The sequence below is a fragment of the Bipolaris oryzae genome (genome assembly GCF_000523455.1).
Source record: "Bipolaris oryzae ATCC 44560 unplaced genomic scaffold scaffold_26, whole genome shotgun sequence".
In the NCBI taxonomy this organism is placed as follows: Eukaryota; Fungi; Ascomycota; class Dothideomycetes; order Pleosporales; family Pleosporaceae; genus Bipolaris; species Bipolaris oryzae.
This window is the reverse complement of record NW_006911302.1, coordinates 17,968-41,492: the sequence shown is the minus strand read 5'-3', so window position 1 is coordinate 41,492 and position 23,525 is coordinate 17,968. Positions and strand designations below refer to the sequence as shown.

Genomic DNA, 23,525 nt, shown 5'->3' with positions numbered 1-23,525 from the left:
TGTTTGGTTGCTCACTATTCTCGCTTCTATCATCATATTACCCGCACTGCCCCTTGTGGCGCTTGCTCTCATCTACCTGTGTCTTGCTTTGGGCCCCGTATGGCTTGCCTATTATTATATGGGAATGACGGGTCCGGAGGCTGCCTACGAGCGTCTTCGCTCTAATCCCATGCTAGTTTTTGGTTTCTATATGTTTGGCGTTATCCTGTGGTGGTTTGCTTGTTATAGACATTTGCTGCTAGATGAGCTCCCCTTCAGGCACATGTTGCCTGAATGGCTAGCTCGTTGTACCTGAATGAGGAAAAGAGATACGAAAATCTTACCGGTCAGGATAAAGACCGGTGTGCGGCAGTGCTATTGCTGATTGGGAGACCATGGGAATATAGCTCCCGATATGGGCCGGTGTTGGAGCGAATCGTAGTGTCTCGGCTGCCTTACTGGATATGGTAGTAGTATTGCTTCAACATGGGTTCCCTTCAAAATATGTACACTGTATTCACGATGGAGCTGTGTGTACTATTCCCTATTCAATTAGTCGTGGAGAGGAGGCATGTACCCCTTGAATAGCTGCATGCGTACCGACAATACAGACGCGTCGATACACCCCACACGCACGTCATTGTGCATGAGGTCACGCGAGCACTTGCTTCTTCAAGCCGGACGTTGATATTTTGTTCTGAAAATCGAGATAGCGCGATCAGCAAAATTTCAAATTAGTAGGGCCGACTTTGAGTCGCGGACGTGGGACCGGGCTCCCTTATCGGCAGCAGCACCCGTGGTTGGCGGACTCCATGTACCCGAACAGAATGTTGACAGCTTCCCAGTATTAATTGTCCAATTCTCCGGAAAATCGGGTTCCTGCATTCTCTTTTGCTCACTTTCCCAGTCGCTCACTTTTTTGGGACCCAGGAACATCCATCATTGAAACAAAGAATGCGCACTTCAACCCTCAATACAGCCCTGTGGCTGGCATTTGCTAGTTCTTTCGGCGCAGCAACGCCTTATTATGGCGCTCATCATAAAACTCAACTCAAGCACTGGCCTGCCGATGCTGCCAAAGCGCTAAATACTATGATTGCGCGCAACGCAAACCAGAGCAACTATGCGGTGTTCGACATGGACAACACGAGTTGGCGCTACGACATCGAGGAGTCGCTTCTTCCCTTCCTCGAGAACCGCGGTATCCTCAAGCGCGAAAACTTGGATCCTAGCCTAAAGCTGGTTGATTTCAAGGATACGGCGAATTTCACAGAATCGCTTTTCAGCTATTACAACCGTCTGTGTGACATTGACACATTCCTTTGCTATCCATGGGCGGCGCAAGTGTGGTCTGGCTTCACACTTCGCGAGCTGAAGGGCTACGTCGACGAGCTAATGGCGTACAACTCGACCATCCCTACGAAATACTGGGATGGCGATGAAGTCATTTCCAGCAGCGTTCATACGCCCCAAGTTTTCCGGGGCCAGGCGGAACTATACAATGCGCTCATGGAAAATGGCATTGCCGTCTACATCATGAGTGCCTCGCATGAGGAGCTTGTACGCATGGTGGCAAGCGATCCAAAGTACGGATACAATGTCCCACCCGAGAATGTTATCGGCGTTACCACGGTCCTCAAGAACACAACATCAGGTGCGGTCACGAACGCACGGGAGCAAATCACTGCAGGCACATACAACGAAACTGCCAATCTTGACCTGGTTGTGACTCCTTACCTCTGGACCCCAGCCACCTGGTACGCGGGTAAATGGGCTGGTATCCTGACCTACATCGATCAATGGAAGCGTCCGATCTTGGTCGGTGGCGATACTCCCGGAAGCGACTCTTATATGCAGTTCCACGGTGTAGATGTCTCGAAGGGTGGCATTCATCTGTGGATCAATCGCAAGGATTCGTACTTTAAGCAGCTGCAAGAGGAGATCAAGAACAATACTCTGGCGCAGATTGCCAACGGACGGGAGGTCACCGCAGACAAGAACTGGGTCGTAGTTAAGCCAGAGGAAATTCTGTAAACAATGGGTTTGAGGTTCAATAACGGTTCATGAGCCAATGAATAACAGAATATAATCGTTGAAAGTCCATGGACAGAGAAGGAGAGTGTTTGGTGACGCGTGCATGTCCAAGCGCACTAGTACTAGCTGACATAATCGCTCGGTTGAGCTCCCCTTTCCCGAGCTTATTTGTTCCCGTCATCTCCTGCCTCTCAGCTTTACCCACCACAAACTGACTTCAACTGATCTAACGCCTAAGAACGTGGATAAAAACATGGACCGTGTCGCGAGATTCTATAGACGTAGGTACGTTCCAATCTTGATTAACCAATCTGAAATTTCCATCCACACATGACGATCCCACATTACACTTGAACCGAGTGTCTCGAAGTCCCGCTCAACTTTCGCGCATGTTGTGGTTTGTGTATACTAGCCCGGATGTGCGAAGCTGTAGTGGGCTTAAGACACCATGCGCGAGTAGAAGATAGCTCTGATATTTAGCAAAAAAAGAACATTGTATCATTAGATGATTTAATGGTCTTTTTGTTAACATTAACTCAGGTACCTCTTGATACGCGTATCCCGGTTTTCGGGATAAGCAAGCGCCAGATGTCTAGGATGCGTAAAAGCAGGATTGGAAGACTCTTTCAAGTTCATCCGGTGACCACATTTCATAATTCTTCCACGAGGAGGCCACTCAATCTTGGAGGCTCCTCCTTTTCACCCTCTTCTACAGCTGACTGCAAAATCTTAGACGGCGGAGCGTTAAGCCAGGGTTCGCTATACCAGAGCATGCGCTTGTGACCCAAGAGCTGCTGCTGCAATACTGTGCTCAAGACTTGTATTGCACTGGCCCCACCGGCTTCCCTAGCATGTGCCCTTCTATTTGCGTAATACCGGATCATGTTACCGTTGCAGTCAGAGATGTCTTCGTTCCAGGTTGAGTGATTCAACACGAATTTATGGAAACCAGGAAAGCTCATTGCAACATCACACAGTATGCCGTCGATTGTTTCTGGTGTCTTGTTGGAGTCATCGCGAACGTACTCGAAGGATGCGCGCTGTTCGTGGCTCCACCCTGTCTTCCAATTTGCGTAGCCCTTATAGAGTGTCTCAGTTGTGCAATCACGCCATGCCTCGAGCATTTCCAGTGTGTGGTGATAGAGTTTTGCGCAACGACGAAATCGCCACTCAGGACACGCAATCCCTCGCTATCTCTGCTAACGGATGAGCTGTTGCGAATAATTCCAGCGTCCCATGGGAAACCCATAAATGTATCCTTCTGGATACCCCGACGATTAAACCTCCATTCAGGTAGGAGCTCTAAACGCGGAACCACGGCGTCTGTCCGGAACGGATATGACAGAGAAATCCCATGTGTAGATCGCTGCATGGCCACGTACCAAACACACTTATCCGGTGTCCAGAAATTCCATGTGCTGTTTCGAGGCATACGACTATAAGAGTTTCCTTCACATCAACCCATATACTAGTTGTACCAGATAAACAAACCACTGTAGCCTATTCTGTATCATACTGTGTTCACAAAGCATAGTGACCCTGAAGAACCGACCCATTCCAGTAGTAGGAGGATCTGCATAAAGTTACACGTAACCCCAACATCCCCACTGCGAACTGCGAACTGCAGCACCGACTCCAGCCCAAATCAAACATGTTCAGTCATCAGTATATCACGAACAAGCAATTGGGATGATATGGGGAGTGACCCGTATGGGATAGCGCGGAGATGAGCATGTAGCTTGATGGGCGTGAGTGGGTTGATGTGTACGTATCGATGGTGAGGAATGTGTCGATCGAACATGAATGTACGCTGCGAATAGGAGGATGAAAGTGCTGGCTGTATTGCTTGAGGTATAATAACTCTACGGGATCGTTGTGTTCAGATTTCGCACGTTGTTCGAGGCTTTGCTTTCATGACAAGTGACTTGGACAAAATCAAAGGCGAAATAGACAGTAGAACCTGCACGTTGTTGAGGAAGTGTTCTTCAAGACTAATGTTACACAAACGAGACATGCTACAATGACCAGCAAAGGAAACGTGCTGAACAACTCCATCCATGATCCAAAAAAAAGAGAATCTCCAATGCCCATGTGGCCCTTCAACAACCCAGTATTTTTGTTTCCAGAGACCATGTGTTGCCAAGAAGAGATCCTGCCCAAATCATAGTCCCCTCCCTAATTCCCCAAATCACTTCTTACCTTGATCGGTTCTCTTCCTCCGGAGCTTCGGTCTCTCTCCATGATATGAACCTTCAGTTCCTCTCCATCCTCCGCTCCCTCAGCCTCTCTCCCAAAACCTCCTTATACCCTTCCTGCACCACCCCCAACAACACGCCCGCACTTGCCCGCCGCTCCACCGTCTCCAAACCCTTCAGCACACACTCATTCAACCGATTCGAATACTTCGGACTCGGTCTCCGCCGCCGAAACCAAAGCGCCGTTTTATCTTCCCCTCCCAACTCCGGGTCGCGCAAACTTGGTACGTCGGCGAGAGGGTCAAGGTTAATCGGGGTAACGCGTCGAGGTGCCTTGGCGGCCCAGTAGTTCTTTTTTTGCGAGTCTGAGTATGCGGTTAAGAAGGGAGTGTCGGTGTTAGTTTTGAACCATTGCGCTTCTACGACTGCGGGATCGACGATCGGTGGGAAGTTATGCGCTAGCTCGTGCATTATGGCTGCGATACCCCAGACGTCGCTGGCCGGTGAAAGCTGTTTCGTTTCCCACGTCACCTCGGGCGGCCAGTAGTACGTTGTGCCGATGTAACCAGAGGGATTTGGGTGCGCCGGGTTGTGGTAGCCTGCCATACCGAAGTCTGCGAGTTTGATGTCGAGAGACGACCAGTCCGGGGCGGAACCGATGGATTTGACGAGGATATTTTCGAATTTCAAGTCCCGGTGGACGATGGGTGTCCAGGGGTGGCGGCCCGAGGGGTGCGTGGGGGAGATGCCGTGGTGGAGGAAGGCGAGAGCGCTGAGGAGTTGGGTGTAGGTGGACCACATGAAGGGCTCGGAGAAGGTGGGTTTGTGTTGATCGATACTTAGGCTTCGGAGCATGTAGAGGTCTCCGACGGAACAGTGTTCGAGGAGGATCGATACTTGAGTTGGAGATGGTACTTTCTCGTAGTGGCCGAGGTATCTCACAATGCAGTCGTGGGAAGGCAACTTGCTGAGGATTTTGATCTCAGGGGAAGGTGGGTGGGTACGGGCCATTACCTTTACTGCAATAACGGTGTTGGTTGGGATATGCGTCCATTGCTCCACGCAGCCTTGTGAGCCTTCCTGGAGCGGGCCGTCATACTTGTGGGCTTTTGGGAAACCTGCAGAAGGGTCTTTGGGATTAGGACGTTTTCGAAAGGGAAGGGAGATGCACGGCATCGTTATCTCGCTGGTTGAAGATTGGGTTGTTGGTAGATGAAGTCGGAGTTGTGTTTTGGTTTCAAGTCGAAAAAAAGATGAAATTTTATACTGTGTGCAAGCGAATGAAATAGAAGTGAATAAAAAGGTAGGAGTGTGCCTTTCATCGCTATTGCTTGCCTCGGGGACTAATTTGATAGGAAGTTGGTGTTCACTATGTCACGGTTTCGGAAGGAGTGAACTGTGGTAACCACGGCGTTTTGCGTCTGAGCTTTGGGTGGCTGCCTATTCAAATTGCACGCGATTGTCATCACAACATTGGAATATTGTCAGCATGGCCTTGATGGAAGTCACTTCTTCCAGCTAGAGCAAGAAGTAGATCAGGTATCACATGACGCTATTCTCCACTCTACCCAGCTAGCGATAACAAAGCGAAATAAAACTTAGCAGGGTGAATCTAAACATTCTCATAGACTTCCCTTGTTAATAAATTACTAAGAAAAATCTCTTGAGTGTATCAAAGAGCGAAAGGAGTAGAGAACTCAAGTCTTGACCAATCACTATGCAAGGTTTCATTCACTCAAAAATCAACACATCGCCGTCAAGTCAACTTTTGCATTCACTGAATACCATACATGTTTTTTTTCTTTTCACCTAAATCAGATACACAGCTTTAGTCAACCAACAAAACCGAAGATTTCCGACTCCACACTCACTCCACTCCTTCAAACCCCCCACCCCTTCTCCCTCCTCTCAAACTCCGCAACCTCTGCCACCCAATCCGCCCTCTCCTGCCCAAAAAGCTCCCCAACGATATGAATCGTAGCATCGATACCCGAGCTCACACCGCCAGCAGTCACAATGCGCACGCCACCATCCGTCGTACCCGCATCCACATACCGCTGCCTCGCAACATTAACTTTCGACTCGCCGCCCGCAGCCTCATCCGCAATCGTCTTCAGCAACTCATAGCTAAGATGATGCGTCGTCGCCGTGCGGCCCGTAAGAACACCCGATGCAGCGAGTAAGAGTGAACCCGTGCATACGGACTGGAGGAACCGCTTCCCCGTCTCCGCACGCGGTTTCGCAGCGGCAAACTTTTGAATCAGCGAGATGACCTGCTTGCCGGGCTCTGTGGCAATCAGATCCGTGACAATTTTGTCGTGGGACCCGGGGATGACGAGAATGTCGTAGTCTGTGATTTGGTCGGCGATTTCGGCAAAAGTTTTGCTAGGCTGGTATACCAGGGCGGGCGAGGCAGAGACGACAGGGCTGGAGTGCGCAAAGGATGTTACGTCGAAGGGGAAGGTGGCGTTTTTGTCTAGGGTGTCGCGGTAGCTGTAGATTTCTGCGGGTCCGGAGAAGTCGAGGAGGTCGACTTGGGGGTACAGGTAGATTGCTACTTTGAATTGAGGCATTTTTGGTGGAGGAATTGAATTTATTGAGATATTTTGGTCAATTGATGTGTAAATTGGAATTTAGAATTTGCTGTATGTCGTTGTTGATGTTTTAAGTCGGTACGTGGTCGCTTTTTATGTGAGCAAGTGAGGTCGGATCGGATCAAGAATCATAATCCGGCTTCCGTGATGCTAAGCCCGACAGCCAATGGGCACGCTCTTTTGCGCCCCATAACGGAATTGCGAGAAGAAACAACGTCGTGTTGCTTTGGTTTCAAAAGAAAAATGATATGTTGCAACAGGAAGTGTCAACTCCATTGGCTTGATGCAGTCGCATGTAACACTGAATGCGATGGCTGGCGGAGATACGTTCCCCACGGGCACACACGAGCCAGTTTCTGCTGACATATGATGGAAAACAACTTACCTCGACAATCGTATGGACGCACAATCTATGATGTTGGTGAGATAAAAAGCACGAAACTTGTTCACTAGGAGTCAAGCTGGTATTACAAATCAATTGCACAGAGATGGTCTCGACCAACCACGTGGCCCTTTCGAACAGTGCTTGATACGCCATACTGTTCTTCTGATTGAGGAAATCCTTCCGGATCGGTGCTCCAGATGTTGAGTATAAATTTAAATCAGTCTTCTCCATGTAGGGTCCATACTTCTTGAAACCGACCTGATATAAACCAAATACGCATATTTCAGGTACCACAGAGCAGAAAATAATGCCCTATCAATCGATGATACCTCAAGTCATACAAAGATGAGATACCTTGCGGATTTGATGCTGTGTCTTGTTGCCGTCATGTGCGATAAGCAGCTCAAGCCAGAGAAGCCCCGACATGAGCTCTCTAGTCTTTATCCCGTAGTTTCTAAACCGGCAGCCAACGTCCGTGGAGCCGAGTTTCATTTCCTGGAGTTTGATGCGGCTGATTTGGATTGGGAACTCTTCCGAATATAAGAGAACACGAGGTTCCCCGAATGTTAAGTAGCCCAGTGGCAATAATGGCGCTGATAGACGCGCGATCATGATCGATTGTTATTGACTGAAAAAGGAGCTGTGGCAGTATTTTTCTGGAAACGGAAACTTTCTAATCTGAATTGTAAACTTAGTGTGAAAGCATACCCTGCAGATGTCAAGAGCTCCGGACTTTCTTTGAGATAAAAGCTTGAGGGTTTCTCTCGATAAAGTTAGCCTTTATTTGTATGCATTTAGAAAGTATTGCGTGGGAGATAGAAGAGCATATTTGTACATCTATGTGGACTGAGTCAGCGAGTCGGAAAAGTGAAAATCAGCAGTTACCTGATATTGAGAAGGTATACTCGCTATTTGGCTTGTTAGTAGATAGGCTCGTACCACAGTCGTGGTAAACACTAAGAGCCAATTAGTTGACTGAGGGTTGATCAGGTGCTGGCGCAAATGCGCTTCTGGAATCTTTGTCGAAGCTGCTTGCCAGGCACAACCTTGGCCTTCGATGCACCAAGTCTAACCCTTCAAGCATCAGATGCAATACCACGGCGAGAAGCCTTGTTATTTGACCTCGTTCCGCGGCTATCCCTAGAAGTCTAGACCCCAGTCAAAAGAAGCTACGGTTATTGCTTCTGAATTCTGACTGACCTGGCACCTGGGTACCGCTGGCCAACCCCGGACTGCATGCAGATGCATCGATACCCAGGTACTCTAGTCTATTCCTAGGCAAATTCTGGATTCAACATGTCTTATGTCTCAAAAGAAATGCCTACGAAAGTCATTCCCACTTGCTTATTCAAGGAGGTGACCGGTCTGTGTCGTATGGCGTCCTGCCTTGAAGCGCCTCGAGGCTGATTTCGCCAATGCCCGTATCCAACGCAGCGCCGCGGCTTGTGACCTCGATTCTGCCTGAGCTGGTCCTTTCCAGTATTTTCTTATGATAACGTTCATCTTAGCATGCGCCATAGTACGCGAGCCAGAGTCATTGCCAAGCCGTTCAGTCCACCAGCCAAGCTGCACCCGGCACGCGACAAAAGACCAAGGCACTACGCTCCTCTACAGCATCTTACTTTCCCATACTCCACAAAGCTCTTTAGTCCAAGCGCAATCCAATCGCATGGTTTCGATCTAGCGAACATAGTGATATGAGCACTTGGCATGGGGCGCCGTCTAGCCGATCCTTGTTGGCCGAGTCGGGAGCCGGCACATCACTTTGCTTGTAAACTTCCCTGCGTGCAATAGTTGCCAACACTGCCAACAACTCCAAGACTCAAATTTCATGTCCGAGTGTTGGGAGGAATCTGCTAGCACTACACCTGCTTATCCACTCAAGACTTGTGTCCGCCCAGAGCGAATGAGATGTCATGGTCAAAGATAGTTGGCTCCGTGTGATAGGTTGAGGATACTCAGGGACGAAGGCGGTGCGAGAGCACGGTGTCATTCCGGATTATTGGTAACAGAATCGTTATCTCTTGGTTACCTCGCCACAGGATGATGCACGGAGCAGCTGAAGGGCGGGGTTCGTTGTATAATATGTACGTGTAGTAGCACAGGTTCAGCGTGAGATTCCAGGTGATTGTTGTTTCTCACCCCTCTCACGGAAAACGAAAACTTGTCCATCTCCTGACGTATTGCCATACATCGTCTGCAATGGGCGAGCTCGAGTCCAAAACGGACGAGATGGAGCGTGCTGCGAGCAGCAACAGCTCACCTTCTGCCAACACCATGCCAACGACAGCTGTCGCAGTCGAGGAGAAGAAGACGTTCTGGCAGAGAGTGAAGACTCCAGGCTCGGTATGGCAGATCATCTTCGCCGCTATTTTGGCCATTGCCATTGGTCTCGCCGTTACTACCACTGTCGACGAAGTACCCGAAGCAGCAATTGTTCTTCTCGCCGTCCCCGGGAACCTTTGGTTGCGTGCCTTGCGAGCAGTTGGTATGTGACATGATAGTTATGTGGGCCGAATCTGGCGATCTAACAGATACAGTACTTCCCATGATTGTCACTGCTATGATCATGGCTGTCCAGCGCTTACGAAACATGACCCAAGGAGGTGGTGCGGCCGGCAAACTCGCTCGCTGGACTGTTGGATATTACGTCCTTACTACCATTCTAGCTGTTGCACATTCTGCTCTGCTAGTAGGTCTAGTCTGGAGCAAACTGTTTAATGTTGTGTCTGGCAGTGCATTGGAGGTGTCTGAAGAGGACCAGGAGCTCGTCGACGAGAGGAAGGACACGGCGATCCACGATGTTGTCGTTGACATGTTCTATTCCCTTGTCCCCAACAACATTGTCAACGCCTTGGCCACCGATGCCCTTCTCTCAGTGCTGATCACAGCTATCGTCCTCGGATATGTCATTAAGCCAGGAGGTGCCATTTACCGAGCGGTCGAGGAAGTCGAAGTCATAATCCTCAGAGTGATCACTGTCCTGATTCATTTGGCGCCCATTGGTGTCTTCTTCCTTATCATGCCCAACCTTTTCCGCCTCGACATTGCTGAGATTGGTACAAACCTGGGTATACTCATTGGAGGAACGCTATGCGGCATGTTCATTCATATGTTCATTCTCATTCCTATCCTCTTCTTCATCTTTACCAGGAGCAACCCGTACACATTCTGGTTCAAGATGAGCCCTGCCTGGATCACCGCTTGGGGCACTGCATCAAGCGCTGCTACTTTGCCCGTCACTATTCGTTGTGTACTAAAGCAGGGTGTTCCCGTTACAGGTCAGTTCACGTGATCAATTTGTTCGACTGCCACCCGTTAACGTTTCGTAGTTACCAAATTTTCCGTTCCACTTGGCTGTTTGATCAACATGGATGGTACTGCGATTTACTTCCCAATCGTAGTTGTTTTCCTGGCTGCAACTCAAGGCATTACCTTGAATGCTGCTGACTACATCATCATTATCCTACTTTCGACCCTTGCTTCTATCGGAACGACGCCGATTCCGAGTTCCAGTCTGGTTCTTGTAGTCATGATTGCCACAAGTGTTGGTGTACCAATCACTGGAATGTATGCAGTCGTCATTGCAATTGATTGGTTCTTGGATCGCTTCAGGACGGCTGTCAATGTCAGCTGTGACACTTGGGCAGCCAAAATTGTCACGCAAGTTACAGGGATCAAGGACGAGGATGGTGTTACATACGAAGAGACCGAAAACATCGATCCTAACGCGTTAGGACGCCGGGAAGAGGAATCTAGAGTGTAAGAGTGTATGATCTGCTTAGGTTGTTTAACGGTTACCTTCTGAAAGACGGATTGTTCTCTTAGTAGTTGGATCATGCGTAATGTCATTATCCGTTATTGAACATCAAATGATCCAAGTCTCATAGAATGAGGTCGATCAGGATTACTAATCGTTGGTTGATTCGTCTTGGGTGTGTTGAAATAAAGTGTGGAAGTGATGCCATGCATTTGATGTGTTGGCAGCTGAAAGATTGAGAGTCAAGTGGGCGCAACGAGTGTCATAAATGCCTCAACGCACGTGGGAACCTTATGAGCTCCTTCCCATTGAACCTCACACCACGCATCGCTAAGAAGGGATACTAGCGATTCTCGAGACGAACTGGAATAATGTTGAGTGACTCTGAAGAGGGTTTCGATACCAGCAAATGTATTATGAACCGCATTGGATTTCCAAGTAACAAGATGAGCATGGCTCTTGATAGCGGCATGTTCGGAGGTAAAATGGGCGACTAATCCCAATGAGGATCTCACTAACCAGTGGTTAGGATGAACTGAGACGACCCGCTACTTGCAGAGTTGATCGTCCAGCATTCCTACACATGTATCTTCTCTCAATCGTTTTCCTTGTAGGCAAAAGCACAGTATCTAACATGCAACATTGAAGATTAGATGCTTGAAAAGGAATATCTGAGATTTGGTTCGTGGGTATCAATAAACGAACACGCTGAGAAGGAGGGGTGGTTAAGCTACTTGTATGACGAGCTGAAAAAGAGAACACAGGAAGAATGATTACTCCGAGTCGTCGCCTACACTATCCTCGCTCTTATCGCCGTCGTCATCATCGCCGTCGTCAACTTCAACATCATCATCGTCATCGTCGTCATCACCTTCAGGAGCATCCTCTTCTTCACTGTCGTCTTCAAGCACAACCTTTTGTTGGGGCACTGGCTTTGCAGCAGCTCTCCGACTTGGCCTTCCAGTGGCTGTGACCTCGTTTGTCTTTCCCCACGCTAGCTCACCCTCTTGAATAGCCTCGAGATCTTTCGCAAATTCCCTCTTCTCCTTGATCTTTGCAGCCTTTTCGTTGGAATACTTGCCATCCATACCGACGTCTTTCAGCCAACCTTTGAGGACGCGAATCTTGTCTTTGGATGTGTCGCATTTTGAGAGTTCTGGGTCGCGAGACCAGACCTTGCGGATGCCACATTTGACCAACCAACCTTGTAGGCGCTTAACCTCTGCAGTATCGGGGTCATCCTCGGCCTTGGCCTTGGGTGCTGCTTTCGCTTTTGGTGGAGCCTTTTCTTTCTTGCCTTTTGCCGCTGGAGTCTTTTTCTTCTTCTTGACGGGTTCCTCGTCAATGACACTTGAAAGGTCACTGTCGGACACGTCTCCCTTTGTGTCTGACGGCTTTGGGGGTGCAGGCTCTGTCTCATCGTCATCATCAGCGGCGGCGGCTCTGGGCTTTGACGATGGCTTGGGCGCGTCCTCTTCGTCCGAGTCCTCTGCGACAACCTTTTTACCGCGCCGTACAGGCTTCTTTGGTGGTTCGCTTTCAGCGTCAGATATCTCAGCAGGAGGCTCCGAAAGGTCGGCCTCGGACTCTTCAGATTCAGATTTGGCGCGCTTCTTTGGCTTCTTCGCAGGCGCAGCAGCTTTTCGCTTTACACCGCGAGGGCTCTCGGTAGCAGGCTTGGATTTCTTTGGGGCAGGCTTCGCTTTCGGCTTGGGTGCGGCCTTCTTGGGAGTGGGCTTCGGTGAGGGCTCATCACTACAGAACTTGTCCTAGATTGCGTCTTAGATGGGTCAATGCTACGGCCACTGCTGTTACCGACCACTGCATCTACAATTGTCTTTTGCGACTTCTCCTTCCAGCTCGCGTCGGTCTTGAAGAAGCCCTCGTCTAGGCCTAGCTCCTTCTCGGCGCGCGCCCGAACGCGCTTGACGGTCAAGTCATCCGTCTTGCCAGACTTGTGGATGGCGATGACAATGTCGCGCAGCTTGCTGGTGATTGTTGCCTCGGAAGGCTTTCCGCCCTCTGAATCCGACATGATGGACTGGCTGTGGTTGGTGGTGATGTTGGATGATCGCCGATAGGATGGACGCGACAAGGCGCGGGAGCTTGACGGCAGCTTATGGCCTAGTCTGGCATGGTCGGTGCACGTGACATGGCGGAGACATGGAATTGTGTCAATTCGCATCAGGCAGCCCCGCAGCAGATGTTGCTGCGAGACACTTTGGCTGGCAGGCCCCAAGACCACCCAATGCGCTGGTCAATTGTTTTTTGCGTAGACAGACACGATAGAAATATGGCACGCAGCCCGTGACAATTCCCTCATCCTTTTGCAGATTCCAGGCAAAGGCGGCATTTGTTGGGCGGCAGGACTAGCCACGCTCTGTATTTATGTAGGGATGCCCCGCCCACGCGGCGGGCAGCTCCACGGCCGACGTCACAAACGCTCGCAGCTTTGGACAATCCCACTCTACCAGCCTCATCTGATTCTTCTCCCATTGCCCGCTATCCACACCGCCCTAGAGCCCTAGTCTCGTTCATCCTTGGTCCCTGTTCCGCCTGCATCGGGCCCTGTCGCCCACCGTCTCTCCATCGGTACGGTAGGTAGAAAAGTATATGTAGGAGCCAGAGCTCGGAACCTACGAGAACCCACTTGCTCTCAGCGGGCCCTGTTTATTATCATACTTTCGTCACCCCAACACCGCGGCTGAAAAACACTGATCCCTCCCCTCTTGCGCCTGCGAGCACTCGTCACACCCCTCACCTGTCGCCGTCACAACCTGTCCCGCACGCTTGCTGTGCTGACCTCGCCTGATTATCCCAGCTGTAAATAAACCTCCGTCTCCAGCAATCGGACCATCTAGTCCCTCCTTCAGTCCACTGCCCCTCCACACAGCTCTTGCGCAAACTTCGCAAAGATGCCCGACGAACCCACACGGCTTGTAAGGCCCGAGGCCTCGGAAGGACGCCTCCTCCTTGTCTCCAACCGACTTCCTATCACTATCAAGCGCTCCGATGAGGGCAAGTACGATATGTCCATGTCCTCCGGTGGACTGGTCAGTGGCCTGAGCGGTCTGGCAAAGACAACGACCTTCCAGTGGTATGGCTGGCCCGGACTCGAGGTACCAGAAGACGAGGCCAAGGGCCTGAACGACCAGCTTAAGGAGAAGTACAATGCCGTACCTGTCATGCTCGACGACGAACTCGCAGACCGACACTACAACGGCTTCTCAAGTGAGACCACACTGGCGAGCTGCACAACTGCCAATACTAACCATACACAGACGAAATCATGTGGCCGCTCTTCCACTACCACCCCGGTGAGATCACCTTTGACGAATCTGCCTGGGATGCATACACTGAAGCCAACCGTCTGTTTGCGAAGGCTGTCGCAAAAGACGTACAAGATAACGACATGGTCTGGGTGCACGATTACCACCTGATGCTCATGCCGTCTATGCTACGAGAAGAGCTTGGCGACACAAAGAAGAACGTCAAGATTGGCTTCTTCCTGCACACTCCCTTCCCCAGCTCCGAGATTTACCGAATCCTTCCTGTCCGTAACGAGATCTTGCTTGGTGTCCTCCACTGCGATCTCATTGGCTTCCACACCTACGACTATGCCCGCCACTTCCTCAGCAGTTGCTCTCGCATTCTGTACGTATCTTCTCGGTGTAAATTTAAAAATTGTGCTAACATGCAGAAGCGGTCTGGCTACGACTCCAAATGGTGTCGAGTTCCAAGGCAAGGTCGTAACCGTGGGCGCTTTCCCCATCGGTATCGATCCAGAGAAGTTCGATGAAGGTCTCCAGAAGCCAAAGGTCCAGGAGCGGATAGCGGCTCTCGAGAAGAAGTTCCAAGGCGTGAAGCTGATTGTTGGTGTTGACCGTCTTGACTACATCAAGGGTGTACCACAGAAGTTGCATGCTCTCGAAGTATTCCTCACCGAACACCCCGAATGGATTGGCAAAGTCGTACTTGTCCAGGTCGCTGTTCCCTCCAGACAAGATGTTGAAGAGTACCAAAATCTTCGGGCTGTCGTCAATGAACTTGTTGGTCGCATCAACGGCAAGTTTGGCACCATTGAGTTCATGCCAATCCACTTCATGCACAAGTCTGTCTCTTTCGACGAGCTCATCGCACTATATGCCGTTTCAGACGTCTGCCTCGTTTCTTCAACGCGCGACGGTATGAACTTGGTCTCCTACGAGTATATTGCGACACAAGAGAAGCGTCATGGCGTCATGATTCTCTCCGAGTTCACTGGTGCTGCTCAGAGCTTGAATGGCAGTCTCATTGTCAACCCATGGAACACTGAAGAGCTGGCGGATGCAATCCATGATGCAGTCACAATGGGCGACGAACAACGTAGCTTGAACTACCAGAAGCTCTCAAAATACGTCCGCAAATACACCAGGTGAGTCTTCCAACTAAATATATATTAAGCTAAACCTAACCATTCGTAGTGCCTGGTGGGGCGAGTCCTTCGTCACCGAGCTTAGAAGGATCTCGGAGGCTGCAGACCGCAAAGTGCACTTTGCCAGCGTTACTGCTACAGGGTCTGAAGAAAATGCCAAGACTGGCGGAGAGAATGCTACTGAACCTGCGGCTGCCAATGCTCAATGAGAGATATTGCGTTGCACCTTGACGCAGTTGATGCTTTGACGATGACGAAATTTCATGTGGCGGAAAGACAGTGTGAGGAGAATTGCTTGGATTAGGCAGAGATGAAGGGTTCTGTTCTTGCGGTGCCTCAATTACTAGACCCTTTTTACTTAGATGCTGTAGCAGATTATATGGCTATAGCAACAAACTATACCCCTTCCATGGACGAGATGAAGTTTTATGCTTAATTTTGGACTATTCCGATAATACAAATGGGCCAGGGTACCAGTACTGTCGATGTTCTGGTACGTGAATACCCAACTGAGTTACAATTTCCAAAGACAGTAGTGTCACTGCCATGTCTTTGTTCAAAACCTTGATTGTGTCTTGAAACGAGAGAAATATTAACTCATTGTTCTTTCTTTTTTTTAATAAGTATATATGAGATGGAGGAGGAGGGATTGGGTGCTTGAGAGGGAGGAAATGGGGGGGGTGGGGGGTAAGAGTTATGAAGGGGAAGGGAGAGGTTGAAGTGGATGTTCCAAGTGAATTTGTGGCGGTGGTGAGATGGGACAGATGGACGGATAATATGGCGAGTTTATGGGCATCGGAGCGTTTTTGCTGCACCGTGTGCCCTTGTTGCAATTATAGTTCCTTTATGCTGCTGTCTTATCATCATCGTAGTTTACTATTGTATTACTTTTATTGCAACTATTGTTCGCAGTTCGCTATTTCACTACCTTTGATCATGACTGTAACTAATCTAGTTGTTGTGCCTACTACCGATTTCCCCCAATAAATTATATATATCCGTTGAGAGGTGTAGATATTTTTTTGGTATGTAGTATTATTCCCAATCAAATTTTTCGGGTTTTTCTTCATAGTGTGTTGGGCGATATTATGGTCATGCCCCCCCTTTTTTTTTCTTTCTTTCTCACTCTCCTTGGATCATCAAAGTCATGAATGATACACCACAATTTCTTCGAGTCCATTTCGAAAGCCAACAGCTCTCGCTCTTTCAATCTCGTTTGCCCAGAAATATCTACAATAGGCTTCCACTCAAAATCTCCCAGAAACCCCAAGCCACAAACATCTCCACACACATATATATACATCCCCCCCCCCTTTTTTTATTTACTCGCGTCCTCTAGCCACGCCTTACATGTTCTTAACCAAATACCTCAATCCAGCCCACATCTCCTCGGCACTGGGCAAAATCTGCTCCTTGGGCAGCACAAACCCATACTTGCCCGTATCCCTCAACTCGACCGTCATACTGTACGTCGCTTTCGCAACCTCAAACGCATAATCCACACTATCGCCACTAACCTGATAGATAGTATTGCAAATGGGACCTCCGGTGAACGCAGTTCCGTGCACAGCTTTGACCGCAGCAATTGCACCGGCTGTGAGTGAAGAGTACTTTGCGGCACTGGGGAGAGCACCAGAGCAGGTGTAGCCATAGGGATACATCCAGAGTTGGCTGTAAGAGTGGATGTCCATGTAGAGAGTTATTCCTTTGCCAGCGGCGATGCTGTCGAGGTGGGCTTTTAGAGCCTTGGTTTCTACGCCGTCGCCTGCGGAGGGGCCTTTGTAGTCTTGGTCGCAGGGCGAGGTGGAGGCGCCGTTGGCTTGGCTCCAGTGGGAGGGCCAGTTGCCTTTTTTTCGAGTTAGATATTTTATGCGGCTTTGGAGGGGGAAGAACTTACGGTTGATGTCCCGGCCTACGCACGAGGCACTGGGAGTGGTCTGGCGGTTCTTGCGCCACATGCGGTCGGTGGTTTGGCTGTAGGCGAAGCCGTCAGGGTTGACAATGGGGAAGATGTAGAAGTCGTAGGAGTCTTTGAAGCTAGCGGTTGTGGCGTCGGTGGAAGTGAGGAGCTGGTATGCTGCGTATTCGACGACCTGTAAATGTGGTTAGCATGATTCTTTTTTTTTACCTTCACTTTTCCTTTGAAGGCGGGTAATTTACCATTGTAGTGATCCATTCACGTGCGTGTACCGTGCCGTGCCATACTACACCCTTCTGCGATCCCTTACCGCCGCTACCCCAGATATGAATACCCTTGATATCACGTCCCTCAACTGACTTGCCCGCAGAAATAACTTCCGCGTTCTTGGGGTATGCAGCCGCAAGATCGGTAAGCCATTGCATGTGATCGGCAATGGAGTGGTAAGAGTCAAACCATGTCGCGTTTGGTGCAAGACCAGCTGACGTAGAGTTAGCACCCTCCCATGTCATCTCTTCAATTTACCGGACGGGAAAACAAGCGTACCAGCATATGTGCTAAAACTCTGCTCGTCTGCGATAGAAAGGCCAAGATTGTCATGCATGACTTTTGTTTCGAAACCCTGAGTCTGAGCCTCAAAGTCCTTGACCGACGACGGCGGCACCATGACATCGACGACATCGCTGGACGCAGGCTTGCCCTTCCACAGCTCAAGCTGCAACTTGCTCATTACATTCTCGAGCTTAGCAGCGTTTGTGCCGACATTGACACGGACGACTTTCCAGTCGTCGTAGTTTACTTTCTTGGCAACGGTGGCGGCGGAGGCGAGGCCCAGCGAGGCCAGGGTGACGCTGAGGAGCTTCATGGCTGGCTGCAAGATTGAAGAGAAAAGAAAAGAGAGGGAGAAGCGTGGCCTGAGGACAGAACACAATTGGGGTCCAGTCGTCTCTAATATATATAAAAACGCTTCGAAACAAAATAAAATGCTCTCATGACAAAAGTACATTCCCCGCCGATGCAGTACGACGGCTTCATTCCACATTGGGCCGTCGCCAGCCTACCATTCCCTCACACCTGCCCGACTGGCCTTGGCCGCTGGCCGGGGCAGCAACCTTGCTCGGGAAGCTGGTTTGCCATAATCTGCGTAGGTACTGGGGACTATGGCAGGCAGGTGGTTAATATCGTTGCTTACTGCGAGATAAGCTTGGGTGGCCAGTGTCAAGCCTTATGCGCCTAGATGGTGATCTGCAGGGGATTTGCGCCGTGGCAAGCCATCCAACTGCCACTTCCGGTAACGCGCAACATGTAGACTACGCCCGCGGCGTGCGAATGACTTGCGGGGAATACTCTATGTGTGGGCCCGTATGCTGTGGAAGATGGAAACAAAGGTAATGGTAATGTGATTGGTGAGGCGGTATGTGACCTTCCGCTTTGGCGATGGAGGGGACCGGGTGTAGCTGTCGAGTACGGATCGATGTCAGAATGTGGGCTGAGAAAGTGCTGAAAGGGCAGGCGTTCGAGGTAGGTGGTACATACAATGAATTACAGTACATGGAGGCAGTTGTTCTAGTCCTTTCACTCCTTCTTCAGCCCAACCTTACCCGCCTTCCTCAACCCCACAACCGCAATCCCCATGCACACCACCATGTACCCAAACATGAGCCAATAGCTCGCTCTATACCCCTTCAGCACCGCTCCCTCATCCTGATCCTCAAACGCACTGCCCCCACCATGCCCATTTCCATGTCCATCCCCACTCCCACTACTACCACCAGCAGGACCCTGCACTCCCAGCGCCACAACCTGACAACTCCCCATGCCCAAACTCATACCAAACTGCGCCACAGTGTTGAAAACCGCGCCCGCCAGCGCCTGCGTCTTTTCCGGAAAATTATCACTGACAATGATGAGGCCGACGGTGAATAGCACGTCTGCGCTAAACGGCGCGAAGATCTGGGCCCAAAAGGCAAGTTTCCAGTAGCTCCAGGATGGTGGGACGAGGGCCATGAGGAGAGGTGATAAGGCGCAGATGAGGGCTGAGCCGGCGACGAGCCAGCGGGCGGGGACGCGGTGGATGAAGAGGCCTACGAGGATGTTGATGAGGACGCCCGTGGTAAGGTTGGGGAGGAGGTAGAGTGAGGTTGTTAGTGTCGAGGCGTGTTGGATTTCTTGGAAGCTAGTTCTGTGGTTAGCAATTGAGTTGATAAAGGGTTGATTTGTGGTGTGGCGTACTAGAGGCTGGAGAACAGCTCGATGGAGTTCATGACGCCGTAGGATAGGGCGACCATGATGCAGGTGCTAGTGAAAGGGAGATTTTTCCAGAGTTTGTTGGGGACGAGAGCTGGCCTGCCGGTGTGGTCGCGGTAGTGCATCCATAGTGGGAAGGCGACGATGAGGAGGATGCTGATGGCGAGGAGGGAGGCTGTCGAGGCTGAACGAATGCTTGTGAGGTCTGCGCTGATGATGCTGTATGTTGTAAGTATGAGGCAGTGATAAATCAAGCAGTGCTGTGACTTACGCTAGAACGTAGGCAAGAATTGCCAAACCACCGCTAGAAATAATGGCGCCTACCCAGTCTATCTCCTTGCCCACCTTCTTCGATAGAGCGACTACATCCTCGTTGTTCTGAGACGGTAGTTTTGGCAGTGTCCACAGAGCAGCAACAGCAATAGCTATAGTGCATCCTCCAGCCAAGTAAAAGCCTGACCTCCATCCCGCTCTTTCAATCATAACACCACTGAGTACAAGACCAACAGCAAAGCCAAGTGGTTGACTGAACCCCAGGCACGCAAACCCAAGATTCCTCGCTCTTCCAGATGGCACAGCCCCCGTTATGATGGCCACAGAAGCTGGAAGGTGCATCGCGAGTGCAATACCCTGAAGAGCACGGAAAACAACGAGTTGAGCACCTGACTGCGCGAATCCGCATAACAATGTGAGAATACCAAGAAGTGTGATACCAGTAAGTTCAACGGGTCTCGCACCAACAATGTCGGCAATAGAGCCTGCGGTGAGCAAGGCAGCACCAGACGTCAGTCCGTAGACAGAAGAGGGCCACAGGTATAGAGATCTCTCGAGGGAGATGGAGCGCGCTATGATTGGGAGACCGACGGTGATGATGCCGTTGGTAAAACTTGCCATGAAGCCTACGAAAGATGGCGTGAAGATTGTGAGGAAGGTGCGTAGTGTTGTCGGTTTGAGGGTGGATGACGGAGGTGATAGAGATGATTCGGTGTCGAACATGCCATGGTTAATTGATGGAGTTTCTCCAGGAGGTCCTGATGTGTATGGAATCGATGCGGGCTTGGGTCTTTGGTGAAGTTCAAAGACTTCAGTCATAGTCTCCTCCGTCTGCGTAGCCATTTCTGAAATCTTCTCGAAGAATTGACTTGTTTTTTTTTCTCTTCAAAATCACATAAGTTTTAAGAAAAATGGTATTTTTTATAGATGGCTGATGTTCGAGCACATTCCAACTTGGACTGCGAACCAAACTGTTAGATGACTAGTCGCACGCCCTATGCCTTGAAACATGTCAAATCCAGAATCTACATTTCTAGCGGGGTGAAAAAAAATACTTTTAAAGCCATAAGAGCAGAACAATGCTCTCATGCTGACTGACGACGGAATATACATGTCAACGTGCTGTTAGCATTGCGCATGGCTACTGGCTTGATTCAGGTGGAGGGCAAGCCACAGTGAGATACGCCAAGACCCTGAGCTTCTCCTGCAGGGCTTCGCATCTGTTAGCACGAGATGTCTGGAGTAAATCCATAGTAGCAGAATAGTAGCAAAAATAAAAAATGTTGGGCAGAGGAAGATGTAAGGCTGCTGCGAGGGACCTTGCAGTACTGCAGGGGGCCATGGGCCGCCGTGGTACCCGCTGCGAAAGAGCGGTCGCCAGTGACAACGACGAAGCCGACCGCTGCATGGGCTGCAACCATGATTGGCGCAATGCATCGGGATGGTACCTGGATACTGCAGTCTAGGCGTTCTCATCTCATTTTCATCAATTACTGGTTGCCGCGTGGCAATGGTGTGGCAGGGAACGTGCCGTTGCTGCATCAACGGTTTGTTTGGGTGAGGCGTGACGTCGGCTCGCTTCCCCAGCCTCCTCCTAACCACCTGCATTTGCTCCAGCCACTCGACTACTGGCCTCTCCAGCCAAACCAAAAGTCTCTGGAGAAGACCGCTCTTCTCCTAACCTCCACAACCACACAAACTTACCCATCCTTATTTTCTACTAGAACATCAGCCTGACTATTTTGTTGCTAGTTGCACTCGCTGTTCTCAAGTCCGACACAACCCATCTTGTATCGGTGAGAACACAAACACTACCGGCTCGCCCACCATGGCGCCCCGTCCTGAGATTGTTGCCGATGCACTCTCTCCCATGGCTGTGAACGCTTTGCACCAAGCAAAGTCTCTGGCCAAGCGTGAGGACCCGTACAGGCAACTTGCTTCGGCTGGAGCAAAACCACCGCTCGACCTCGCTGGTCCTGGCTTTCAGGCCCTGTTCGCTCTCATTGGCATTGGAATGGCCTTTCTGGCCATTTGGTTCTTCTTCTGGGCCAAGAATGGCGGCTTCAAATGGCGTGAGGGTGACTGGGAAGACTACAAATCCACAGTCCTGCGACGCAAGGGACCCGACGGCAAGACTCTCTCCAACGCTACCAAGAGCACCAGGCTCGGTGGTGGCAGTGTTGTTCACGGCGGCAGCTACTTTGGTGCTCAGAGCGATCTTGGTTACACGGATGAGTCTGGAACTACCGTCACTGCAAGCGCCTACACCGACGCTGAAAAAGGCGAGGCCGGCCTTCGTGGCGGTGACGGACGCAAGCACAAGAAGCACCGCCGCAACCACACCAATGACTACAACGACCCCGAGCTCCGTCAGTACCGCGAGGAGAAGGCTGCCCGTGTTGGTGGTCTGAACCGTGTCGGCGATGGCAAGTACACCGACTACTCTGGCTCTCAACCTTCTGAAGTCGGCGGCTCCCAAGTCTCTAGCAACGTCCCCCTCGTCAAGAAAGAAGCAAAAGAACCAAAGGACCCCAAGAAGGAGGCCAAGGCCAAGGAACAACGTGCAAAGGAACGCATGCGCAAGGCCAAGGCCGCTGAAAAGGAAGCCGCAAAGAAGGAAGCCGCCGAGGCCAAAGCCCGCAAGGAAGAACAGAAGGCCGAAGCCAAACGCCTCAAGGACGAGCAAAAGCGATCCAGGAAGAACGGTGCACCCTCTGAAGCCCCCGAGATGGCTGAAGTCAGCCGACCCATGATCGAGTACCACCCAGCTGAGTCTGAGTACACACGCGCCTACACCGAGTACACCGCTCCCTCTGTCGTCGACAACACCCCAACCCGCGCTTCCACCCGAACCAGCAAGGGCCCCAACGGACCCCGTCGTGCTCCTCCCTCAGCCGCCTACTCCTTCACCACCGGCGACGACACGGAAACCGTCTACACCGGCGTCAACACCAACGACCCTGACTCTCCCCCTGCCAAAGCCCCCGCAAAGACCTCTCGCACTGCCCCCACCGAAGTCACAGAATCAAGCTACTACTCTGACTACCGCCCCAACGCCGACCCCTCCCTCTACCCAGACCCCAACAAGCACGCCCCCCGCTCCCGCTCCGCCCGCCCCTCCACCGACCGCGGCGACCGCTCCTCTCGCTCCGCCCGCCCATCCTCCTCTCGCCCATCCTCCTCGTCTCGCCCCCGCCCCTCAGGCTCCCGCTCGCGTCCCCCCTCGGAGTCCCCCAGGAAACAGCACCGCTCCTCGCGTCCCGCACCTCCTCCCTCCGATATCTTCACTACGGCAAACGGAGATGCGCACGGCCATATGAGTTACCCCTGCCATATCCCTGGCTTGAGCCAGGCCGGCAGCGTGCACCCCATGGAGAGCGTCTCGCAGGTTGGCGTGCCGACGAATCGCCGCGGGAGAGATGTCATGGATGGGTATCGTAGGGGCGGTGTGAGGGCTGTAGGCCGGAGGGACAGCTTGAGCGATAGTGATTAAAAGCTCCTCCCCAACAATTTATGTTAGGAGACGAGGAACTTGGCATGAGGTGTTTAGGGCGTTTGTCATGAAGCGACTTTTTTTTCTCTTTTTTTTTTCCTTTCACCTCCTTGTTACCATTTGATCGATGGGTTCTTTTTTTTCAAGACTTGCTTTTTTTTCTGAAAGAGAGAGAGCGAAAAGAAGAAGAGAGATGGATGTGCATGTGCATGTGGATGATGTTGGTGGAAAAT

General features: G+C 50.9%; 10 protein-coding genes across 10 annotated transcripts; 4 read left to right on the top strand and 6 right to left on the bottom strand.

The window, feature by feature from the left end:
• Nucleotides 1-933: 933 nt before the first annotated feature.
• Nucleotides 934-2,013, top strand: COCMIDRAFT_88053 (uncharacterized protein; the record flags this gene model as incomplete). Its single annotated transcript, XM_007687145.1, has 1 exon — nt 934-2,013. One exon carries the CDS (start codon nt 934-936, stop codon nt 2,011-2,013), a length of 1,080 nt encoding a protein of 359 aa, XP_007685335.1.
• A 650-nt stretch (nt 2,014-2,663) lies between these two features.
• COCMIDRAFT_2910 (uncharacterized protein) lies at nt 2,664-3,137 on the bottom strand (the record flags this gene model as incomplete). Its single annotated transcript, XM_007687099.1, has 1 exon — nt 2,664-3,137. One exon carries the CDS (start codon nt 3,135-3,137, stop codon nt 2,664-2,666), a length of 474 nt encoding a protein of 157 aa, XP_007685289.1.
• Nucleotides 3,138-4,265: 1,128 nt separating this feature from the next.
• Nucleotides 4,266-5,384, bottom strand: COCMIDRAFT_24006 (uncharacterized protein; the record flags this gene model as incomplete). The annotated part of the gene is made up of 1 exon (XM_007687116.1): nt 4,266-5,384. One exon carries the CDS (start codon nt 5,382-5,384, stop codon nt 4,266-4,268), a length of 1,119 nt encoding a protein of 372 aa, XP_007685306.1.
• A 704-nt stretch (nt 5,385-6,088) lies between these two features.
• COCMIDRAFT_88116 (uncharacterized protein) lies at nt 6,089-6,781 on the bottom strand (the record flags this gene model as incomplete). The annotated part of the gene is made up of 1 exon (XM_007687144.1): nt 6,089-6,781. The coding sequence occupies one exon, from the start codon at nt 6,779-6,781 to the stop codon at nt 6,089-6,091; it is 693 nt and encodes a 230-aa protein (XP_007685334.1).
• Nucleotides 6,782-9,389: 2,608 nt separating this feature from the next.
• COCMIDRAFT_2907 (uncharacterized protein) lies at nt 9,390-10,953 on the top strand (the record flags this gene model as incomplete). The annotated part of the gene is made up of 3 exons (XM_007687098.1): nt 9,390-9,675; nt 9,728-10,468; nt 10,520-10,953. 3 exons carry the CDS (start codon nt 9,390-9,392, stop codon nt 10,951-10,953), a joined length of 1,461 nt encoding a protein of 486 aa, XP_007685288.1.
• Nucleotides 10,954-11,720: 767 nt separating this feature from the next.
• COCMIDRAFT_34340 (uncharacterized protein) lies at nt 11,721-12,982 on the bottom strand (the record flags this gene model as incomplete). Its single annotated transcript, XM_007687124.1, has 2 exons — nt 11,721-12,716; nt 12,767-12,982. 2 exons carry the CDS (start codon nt 12,980-12,982, stop codon nt 11,721-11,723), a joined length of 1,212 nt encoding a protein of 403 aa, XP_007685314.1.
• Nucleotides 12,983-13,862: 880 nt separating this feature from the next.
• On the top strand, nt 13,863-15,570 carry COCMIDRAFT_88118 (glycosyltransferase family 20 protein; the record flags this gene model as incomplete). The annotated part of the gene is made up of 4 exons (XM_007687143.1): nt 13,863-14,178; nt 14,229-14,601; nt 14,648-15,361; nt 15,411-15,570. The coding sequence occupies 4 exons, from the start codon at nt 13,863-13,865 to the stop codon at nt 15,568-15,570; spliced, it is 1,563 nt and encodes a 520-aa protein (XP_007685333.1).
• Nucleotides 15,571-16,707: 1,137 nt separating this feature from the next.
• COCMIDRAFT_2904 (uncharacterized protein) lies at nt 16,708-18,144 on the bottom strand (the record flags this gene model as incomplete). Its single annotated transcript, XM_007687097.1, has 4 exons — nt 16,708-17,207; nt 17,259-17,454; nt 17,522-17,760; nt 17,826-18,144. 4 exons carry the CDS (start codon nt 18,142-18,144, stop codon nt 16,708-16,710), a joined length of 1,254 nt encoding a protein of 417 aa, XP_007685287.1.
• A 710-nt stretch (nt 18,145-18,854) lies between these two features.
• COCMIDRAFT_88196 (uncharacterized protein) lies at nt 18,855-20,522 on the bottom strand (the record flags this gene model as incomplete). The annotated part of the gene is made up of 3 exons (XM_007687142.1): nt 18,855-19,455; nt 19,512-19,745; nt 19,798-20,522. 3 exons carry the CDS (start codon nt 20,520-20,522, stop codon nt 18,855-18,857), a joined length of 1,560 nt encoding a protein of 519 aa, XP_007685332.1.
• A 1,105-nt stretch (nt 20,523-21,627) lies between these two features.
• On the top strand, nt 21,628-23,292 carry COCMIDRAFT_2902 (uncharacterized protein; the record flags this gene model as incomplete). Its single annotated transcript, XM_007687096.1, has 1 exon — nt 21,628-23,292. One exon carries the CDS (start codon nt 21,628-21,630, stop codon nt 23,290-23,292), a length of 1,665 nt encoding a protein of 554 aa, XP_007685286.1.
• Between the last annotated feature and the right edge of the window lie 233 nt (nt 23,293-23,525).